Source organism: Otolemur garnettii, unplaced genomic scaffold (assembly GCF_000181295.1).
Source record: "Otolemur garnettii isolate 467f Iridium unplaced genomic scaffold, OtoGar3 scaffold00013, whole genome shotgun sequence".
NCBI lineage: Eukaryota > Metazoa > Chordata > Mammalia > Primates > Galagidae > Otolemur > Otolemur garnettii.
The window spans coordinates 22722988-22732681 of record NW_003852408.1 but is presented as its reverse complement, the minus strand read 5'-3'; the positions used below and the strand labels follow the sequence as shown (position 1 = coordinate 22732681).

The window sequence follows — 9694 nt, the reverse complement described above, 5'->3', positions numbered from 1 at the left end:
AGCCGCTTGAGCCACAGGCGCCGAGCCGAGAGTGTGTATATCTCACTGACCCATTTATTCACTATCTCTTAACAAATCTTGATTAAACATCAAGAACATTGCAGACCCTGAGTGAAGCAAAGGAGATGAGGGGGTGGAGAGAGACACCTGCTTCTCCCCGTACAGTGTAAGCTTAGTGGGGAAGGCAAACATTTAAACGTGACAAGGGCTTCTAAGGAAACGTGACATCTATCCTGATCTGACCTAGTGAGGGCCAGTGAGTTCAGGGAGCAGGAGGAGCCGGGCAAAGGGAACTCCGGGATGCGCGTCTCCGAGAGGGGTAGTCTGAAGAGCCAGGGAGTCTGTGGCTTAAAGTTTGAGTTCTCTGTCTTAATGCATCTGTGGTCCATGTCACATAAACCTTTACATTTATTTAAATCTTTAATTGAGAAGGGATCTAACTTCTGTCTTTTCATCTTTAAAATACTGTTTACACAAAATCCCTTCTATGTGTCCTTGGTTTAATGCTCACTGATGGTCATTCCGTTCATCAGCTTCTCAGTTTTCATTTGCTTTGTCTGTGGTCTGCTCAAAGTGGACCTCCAGGCCAGATTTTCTCTCCAAGAAGCTTGCACGCGATTGCAAGTTCTCCCTAACGATTTGCTGTTAGCCTTATGTCTTCATCCTTCAGAATATTGCTGCCACTAGTGCTACTCCTGTTACTAACACCGCTAACATCTCAACGGGAACCCCCTTCATTTTGTTCCCTTTCATTCCTTCGCACTGTATATAGGGTCACTTTTCTATCTGCAGATTTCTTTAATGTAGGATTTTTTTTTTCTCTTAAGCCTTTATCAATTTTTCTGTCATTACCTTTTCTTCAGAAAAAGCACTAATCAGCATGTTTACTACAGTTCTTTCTCCTCCACTGAGGATTCTTCAGGTGCCTTCTAAATTGCTCCGATTTCCTGCTTTGTCAGAACTACTCTTTGCTGTTTCTAAATTGATTTTAAAACTTGGTTATACTTTAGATATCTTCCAGTCTTTTGCGAATCCATCCTTCCTTTAAAGCATTTCTGTCTTTACCTCAACCCTCTAGTATCTATGTTAGGACAGTCGGCGCTGAGGTTAAGATGATGATGCATTGTGCATCCCGGCTGCACAGGCCGCATTAACACCTGGCCACCTGCTAGCTATTGGCCAGGCATCAGTTGTGTAGCCTGCTCTAGCATTGCCACATGCCCATTCTCAGCCCCCTGCATTTCCATTTTTTTCCTAAGCAGCAGCACTTTCTAGACAGTAGGCATCTCCCTGAGTGAAGGGACCCAAAGGGTCCCATGTCCTTATGGCCCCAGACCTGGAGACCTTCTCTTCTTCATTTTGGATCTCTTCGCTGATCCTTGAGGCTCTTGGGCATGAAAGGGTGTGTCTCACCAACCCCCCCCCCCTCAACTTTATAAGGTCAGAGCTTGATTGTCTTCAGTGGTTCCCACACCTATAACATTACGAAATCAACTTAATTGCCTACATTGGGGACCTTTTCTTATACAGCATCTTACTTGCCTTTTAAAAAATCTTACATACGGTACCCAGGGATTTTCATATATCACAGGAGAGTATCTCCCAAACCACTCTTTTATTTCTCTGTGGAGGTAGAGCTGGGAATTCATGTCAAAAAGCCAGTTCATTCTTACATTGATATAGAAGCTACCGTCCTTGTCCTGCCAGTGTGCCCTGGGGCTTTTTGGCTTTCAGAGCCCCCCAGATCTTGGCAGATCATCCTCTGGTATTTCCAGTGCTGTTGAAACGTATCTTTGTGTTTTCATGAGGGGAATTTAAAGACTCAATAGCCTTCCAATAGCTTATCTCAGATTCCCTCATTCACATTTGTAGAATGGTTCACGTTGGTCTTAGAATAGAAAAATGTTCAATTTATGTAAATATTTATAAACATCTCGAAGACTAATTTAATAATTCTTTATACTCTCACCTTCTCTTTCAGCTAAATTTTATTCTGTTTCTGAATACGGTTAGAGTGCTGGCGACCAAAATTTGGGAGACCAATGCAGTTGGGCAGGACACCAGGAAGCAGTACAGGTAATTCCTAGACAGGGACCATCAGAGCAAGGGTTTAAAGAACAGACATTGGTTGATCTGAAATGTCTTTAAGAGATAAATCTATTAATGTATACTTTTGTTTGGTTCAATTGTGTGATTTATAAGAAAGGTATACATGTTTTAGGAAAATATAAGTAACACCAAACCTACTTGAAGTGCTTAAATTGTAAATATATTTTCAGTCTGTTTTTAACAGATAGGAGTTTCCTGCAAACCATATATGAACTCCCAGAAAAATCTCTTGTTGATCTTAGCAGACAATTTTATCTGCGTTCTAAAAATATGCCATAAATGAAAAAAAATCAAGAATTTTTTCAAATCAAGAAAATTTGCTAGCCTGTTTATAATCTTTCCATCAAATTGGCTTCTACCAAATATGAATTTTCAAAATCTTTCAAAAATGTACTGATTGACAGAGGTCAGTCCATTTTTGGTCTTTCCTGAAGGAAAGAGTAAATTGAGTATTTACGATCGTTATCAAACTATCTTAAGGGTGTGTTCATTTCTCGTAATGATGGTTTTGGAAATTCTGAATGACAGTGGCTTCTATCAACCAGACATATACATCCACTAGTCAAGTGGATGTGGATTTGACTGTGAAATTCCAAAGCAGGTAACTATCTCTTTCTGCCTCAGATTGTTATGAAATGCTCTCCCAATCACAGAAAGGAAGGAATCATAGTTAGTGTTTCCATCCTCTCTCACGAATGTTCTCTACGTCCTTTGTTGATTTAGTCCTCCCCATCATTTATAAAGGCAGCATTTATTGCTGAGCATTTACTGCGAAGGCTGGATCGGATGCTCAGGGTTAACATATCTGTAGCTGCTGCGAGCTCTAGTTATTTTCAGTCTGCAGCAAGTGGCAATACTATAATATATAATTGTGCATAAGAATTTATAGTGAAGGGCCTATGTTAGGGCTTGTCTCCCATGCCACATCCCACTGGTCAAGGGATGATAGAGTAATGGAAAATGCAAATGACATTACATTCGTCTTCATAAAGCTGAAACGTGCAGTGAAGAAGCCACTTATTGTCTAGTTCTTAATAAAACCTGCTTATTTCTATAGTTCTGAATGATGTGAACTTAACACTTTTAGTCAGAGGTTGCCCAAAAGATGTGAAAAATTTTGGAGAAAACAAAAGCATAGCTCATTTTACAAACTGAATAGAATGGACATATTTTGAGATAATTCATGGGGAATTATTTCTCAGAATAATTGCAGAAAGTAATTTATCGGGGATTAGAATCATCTACTATGCAGAATTCAGAATAACTTTTAAGCAATCTTGTGCCCAGGAGTTTTAAAAGTTTGAAGTGGTTAATTAGAACAGTCTATAGACAAAGAAAAATCAGGGAAAGTATTTTTCTGCCAAGTGCATTTTTTATGAGTGGAAGCATACTTAATATCCTTAATAATGTTCAAAAGTAAAAGCCTAGTGAAAAAAAATGTAGGAACCTACCTTGGAATCAAGTTGTGAATTCAATTTTACATTTAGTTTCTGAGGCCTTAGAGTCCCAGGCGTTCTCAAACTACGGCCCGCGGGCCACATGCCGCCCGCCTAGGACATTTATCTGGCCCGCTGAGTGTTTTTGCCACAACTGCCTGTCCTGCTTAGCAGCTGACTCATCCTGGGGCAGGCAGTCCAGCCCTCCAATGGTCTGAGGGACAGTGAACTGGCTCCCTGTTTAAAAAGTCCGAGGACCCCTGCTTAGACTATCAGGTTTAAATGTATCACACTTTTCAAATAGACATAGGAAAATTAATCTGTGTCCCTGTAGCAGTGACATTCCTACTCTGAGAGTTAATTGACTATTTAATTTACATCAACTCATTTTTGTACCTTTAAATTTGCCTTTCATTCTGTTATTACTTTGCCTCACAAAGGTTCAAATTGTCTTGATAGAGAAAAGGTTGCCAGGACTGGAAAAACATAAGAGATTAAAAGAATGCAAAATTCAAGGTAAAAGACTGCATGAATGTTTTGGCTAAATGTTAGACCTCCCCCCAAACCATATCGATGCTTATTATTTTTAAAATAAATCTAGCCAATGTTTATTATAAAATGGGATAGTAAAGATGACAGATTTTTAGGCCAGTAAAGTGGTGGCACTTTACTGTGTAACTTTAGGTGAGTACTTTCCTTCTTTGAGCCTCTCTCCTTACCTCATAAGGATAATAATAGCTCTCTCACATGGTTGCTGGAATAAAGGGAGGCAGCCAGCACAGGATGTAACAGGAGCCTGGTGCTTCACAGCCAGGAGCTCGTTTGCTGAGTGCCCTCCTTGAACCCTCAATCTAGGGGAGGGTGTGAGGAGAGAAAGAATGAGGGTGAGAGATCGATGTAGCGATTGATTTAATTAAAGTGAGGAAAGTACCAGTAGAGATGCCCATACAAAATGCTATGTTTATAGAACAAAAGGAAAAATTAATTCAAGGCCAGGAGGGATCAAGAGAGGCTTAAGAGCAATCGTGTTTTTTAAAGCTAAATTGACTCTTAAAACTAGAGATTTCCCAGAGCTGTTCACCTGGGGAGAGATCACCTTAGGAGAAATCACCTTAGGAGACATACCACAAAAATTGGAAATCTATTTTCTAAATAGGACACTGAGTCCCCAAACCATTTGACTTGTTTGTATCCCTCTCTCGGCTTAGACACAGAGACAGCACCATGTTTACCGCAAGCCCCATGACCATTATCAGTTGGTACATCCCTGAATCATCTCATTAGACAGCTGTGCATTTTCAGACAGCTGGGTTGTAAAAATGTACAGATAATGTACTGGGTGACCAGATGAACAATGGAAAAAACAATTCAGTACCTAGGATCACTGTGTGATTTGAACTGAATGGAAAAATCTAGCTTAATAAGTGAATAGACAGATGACCCATATGCTCATTTGCCTTGCTCAGGCCCCTACTTTAACTCATTCACTGTCATGAAAGGATACATTTTAAAAGAAGAGATTATCATAATTCATACAAATATAAATAAAAACAGTTCAAATATTTCATTTAACTCAATAATTAATGTAGGGAATGATATTACAACTGATTCAAAATAGAACTCAATGTATAGTCAGATAATAAATGTGGATTGAATTTAGAAATGTATGTAAACTAGAAAAATATATCAATGTCTACAGGGCTATAATTAGTGGCATTTCACTGGATAGAATTTGTGTTTCTATGGGTAGGGATTCTTTGCATTATTGTGGTAGGTATATTCCAAAATGCCCCCAAAGATTTCTGCCCCTGAGTGAACATGCTTTGTATAAGTCCCATCTCCCAATACCCTTTGCCTCAAGTGTGGGTAAGACCTATGATGAAACAGTGTCTCCATGGATTATGTTATATGGCAAATAAGGGTGGTAGGATGGTCACTTCTATGATTATAAGACTCTGTCCTCATAGCATGGACAGATACTCTTGTTGGTATTGAGAAATTAATCTGACATGTTGTGAGAGCCTCTTGCTGGAACATAAGAGCAGCCTGTAGGAACTGAATCCTGACCAACAGCCAGCAGACAGTCTGCATCTGCAAGGAACTGAGGTCTTCTAGCAATCAGAATGAGCTTAGCAGTGACCCCTGGGGTCCTGATGAGAATGCACACATTAATTTCAGCCTGTGAGCTTGTGCGCTGAGGACCCACCATGTGTGCCTGCACTCCTGGCTCATAGAAGCTGAGACATAATAAATGGTGTTGTTTTAAGCCACTAAATCTGTGGCCATTTGTTACACAGCAATAGAAAATGAATATAATTACTATCTGTTTTCTGTAAATTAACCTTTTTCTCTGCAGAGTTGTAAAGAGCTTAGTCATAGACAAAGAAGGAAAAATCCAGATGGCTGAGCTAGCAAGATACCCACTAAATTTCTGTTGCCTAAGGCAACTTTTTCTTACTCTGCATTGAGGTAATCTGTTCCTAAATATTTACATTTGTTACCATTTCACAATGTGTTGCGCTGCTTTATTTTTTGTTTTAACCCAGTTTTTGACTCCTAGCCATATGCAGTAGGAATAATCAATGTTAGCTTGATTTTGACATCAGTCTCCCAGGAGATTTATTCTTTCATCTTAAAGGAGGAAATGTAATTTTCTTTTCAGAGTGGTGTTAGATAAGACTTTCAAGGTCCTGCAATGCAGTTAATGCTGTCCCCCTTTGTCAGATTAGACTGAATTAAAAGGCCTTGAAGGTGCTCAAAATGATCTTCCCCTGTAGGCAAAGATGGAAAGAAGATATCACCGGTCAGAATTGAGAACAAGCATATCCCCATTGGTTAGGTCAGAGAAACCACTCCATATCAGAGATGCTATCTTGAGAAAATAGACTTGAGGTAGAATTTTCAAATGGAATGGACTATAGGTAACTAAAGGTATAAGTTATGAGGACTACAGCGGCCTAGAAGAAAGCTCACAGGGGTCAAGGGAAACTATGAAAGTGAGACAGAGTGGGTGGCCCTGAGCCAAGAAGAGCAGATGGTCAGGACCCTAGTGAGAGATAAAGCAGGGAAAGAAGCATGAGATGGAGCAAATGTGTAATTCCAGATGTCTAAATTAGGCATTTCAGTATTTGTGGCAGACTCTAGTTCCTATAGGAGTTAACAAGAGGATTATGTAGGAAAGTGTATGTATGTAAAAGATGATGCCTAGAATATTAGGTTTCTTATAAACTTCTGTGCCCTATTTCCTCATTTTAGTGATAAAAAAAACTAAATCATGATTGCATGGGTAGTTAATGTTAAGTCTAGAACCTTAATTGAGTTCTTTGTACTCCTAGTCCAGTGTGATCTCTGCTCACCTACAAAGCTTGTTTCCAAGAAGAAAAATAAACAAATACAGCTGTAGGAATCTGAGTATGGGTCTTCTGCTTCAGGTCTCTTACAAGGCTACAGTTGAGATGTTAGTTGGGGCTGCAGTCTTATCTTAAGGTTGGACTGGGGAAGAAGCTACTCCTAAGCCTATGTGATTGTTGGAAGGATTCAGTCACTTACTTTAGGATCTCTTTCCTTGTCACATGGGCCTCTCAATAGAGCAGTTCACAACACGGTAGCTTGCTTCACTGAACCAAGCAAGGGATCACGTTACCTAGTAAGAAGAAAGTTACAACCTTAAGCAATGCAATCACAGAAGTGGCATGCCCTCTTCTTTGCCATAATCTGTTGATCAGATTATGTCCCAGGTCCTGCCCACGCTCAAAAGTGAAGGATTAATAAGGGCACTGGGGATCATTGAGGACCATGTAGAGTAAACCCATATATTGGAACAGCCTTGGATTCTTCAAATTCTCAAGTAGTATATATAAACTACTTAAGTATACAAAATAAAAAAATAACTAGACAAAAGAGAATTAAGATCTTTGACAGAAAATATTCAGAGAAGGCAAGAGGAATTGACCACATGTAGCTCATAAGAAAATGTGTAATGTCTTTAAGAATAAGCATAAATGCAGAGCCAGATGTAAGAAGAAAAAAGGCAGTAACTCATTTTAAAGTGAACAAAAGCCAAAGGCTCCTATAAAAGTAAAGGCAGTTAACTTGGATAAAGGTTAATATTAATTTTCAAATATAGAAGTTAAAGAAGACTTAGGACAGTAAAAAAAGGCATTTCACAACTTTATGAAAAGAATATCATTGAAGGGTAGTGCCTGTGGCTCAAAGGAGTAGGGTGCCAACCCCATATGCCAGAGGTGGTGGGTTCATACCCAGTCCCAGCCAAAAACTGCAAAAAAAAAAAAAAAAGAATATCATTGAAGCAAAAAGTATGGATATACAATTAGAAAGATTTGGGGTAGCGGTTCTCAACCTATGGGTCATGACACCTTAGGGGGTCGAATGACCCTTTCACAGGGGGTCACCTAAAACCATCACATATACCCCATACAAATGCAGGTGTATGAAAATACTTTTATGGTTAGAGGTCACCACAACATGAGGAACTGTACTAAAGGGTTGTGGCATTAGGAAGGTTGAGAACCACTGATTTAGGGGGTAATAATTATGGGAAGTGAGAGTAAACTCCCTGATTTAGTATAAAAGTGACAGGAAGAAGAGGGAGGGGGAAAATAAATGAGTAGAAGTGGTGGGAGCCAAAGAGAGAGAGAAGCTTTATTTTTTTCCAGCAAGCTATGTCTGCTGAAAGGCACTCTAGTTGGTCAGTAAAAAGGCTTGCCGTTCTCTTTTAGGAAACTGGCCAAGTCTACGCTGGTCCTGGTCCTGGTCTTCGGGGTGCATTACATCGTGTTCGTGTGCCTGCCCCACTCTTTCACCGGTCTCGGGTGGGAGATCCGCATGCACTGTGAGCTCTTCTTCAACTCTTTTCAGGTAGATTGCCGCCTAGTTATTTGATTCTTTAAGGTTTTTTTTTTTCTTTTTCCTCCCCTGCAATTCGTTTCTCTGCCCTCTCTCTGGCTTTGGTGCATCGAGGGCCTTAAAAAGGTGGTATTTTTTGAGGCCTGTGCTTTTCTGTTCTATGGAGGTCAGGTTATTCCTCTGCTCACAGCAGTACAGCTCCGGAGCTAGCGGTCACACCAACAAACCGGGCAGAGATATTAGAAAACATCTTGTAAAATGCGTAACACGTACAAAGCGGGGATGTCTGCTGTATGGAAAACAAATGAAAGCAGAAGAAAGTGAAGGCAAGGAAGAGGACAAAGGGGCAGGAGAAAGGAGACATGAGAGAGGAAGAAGTTGCTGCTGCACATTGTATGTCATCGGAAATATGATTACCACCTCTTCCACGTGCTCATTTGCTGCCACCCCTTGCTGGCTTAAATCTAGCCCATATGTCATACAATAGTCGGAAGAATCTTAAGAATATGAATTTGACCATGTCACTTACTTGCCAGAAATATGTACAGGCCTCCTGTTGCTCTCAGAATGAAATTCACATGCATACACAGCCCGGGAGGTGTGGGGCCTGCTCACCTCTCACTCTGTCTCATCCCACGCTCCAGGTACCCACTGAGACTGAGCCACACTATTGCTGCCACGCTTTCTGATTCCACCTCAGGGGCTCCCACTCGCGGTTCCCCTTCCCATGGGAAATTCACACAGCTGGATTCTTGTTCTTGTTACTAAGACCAGTTTAAAAGTCCCTTTCTCGGAGTGGTCTTTGTTGAGTTCTTCATCTAATCTACCCATTATTCTCTTTAACATCCTTTTTTTACCTGGACAACTCTTATCATCTTGCACTTTTCTCATGTGGGTGGTTGTTTATATATTAATAAGTGCTTCTTCCCTTCTAAAACAGGGACCTTATCTGTCTTGTTACATTGGTTAATCCTGTCAGGCTGAGCAGCTGATACCACACTGTGTAATTTCACTAAGTATATTTGAATGAATGAAGAAAAGTTTCTTTATATTCTAAAGACTCTATGTCTATAGTTTTCAGCATTCACAGCTTATAAATATCTTTTACCAAGTGAAGGATGGACCTTATGTGGTCCTTGAATGACAACATAAATAAACTATAATAATAGAATACAACTGTGTTCTTTGTGTATCATAGTGTTTTGTTCAGTGACATATTTGGTTCTGCTGACACCAAGAAAAGATGCCAAACAAATTAAATATAATTTAATTTAAGGATTTAA

At 40.0% G+C, this 9694-nt stretch overlaps 1 protein-coding gene across 1 annotated transcript in view; it reads left to right on the top strand.

Annotated features, from left to right (window-relative positions):
• Window positions 1–9694, top strand: part of PTH2R (parathyroid hormone 2 receptor) — an 89494-nt gene that overhangs the window by 76670 nt on the left and 3130 nt on the right. The window contains exons 10-11 of the mRNA XM_012802127.1: window positions 1982–2076; window positions 8285–8423. Of these exons, the coding sequence (XP_012657581.1) occupies window positions 1982–2076; window positions 8285–8423 (234 nt within the window). The remainder of the gene's footprint in view (window positions 1–1981; window positions 2077–8284; window positions 8424–9694) is intronic.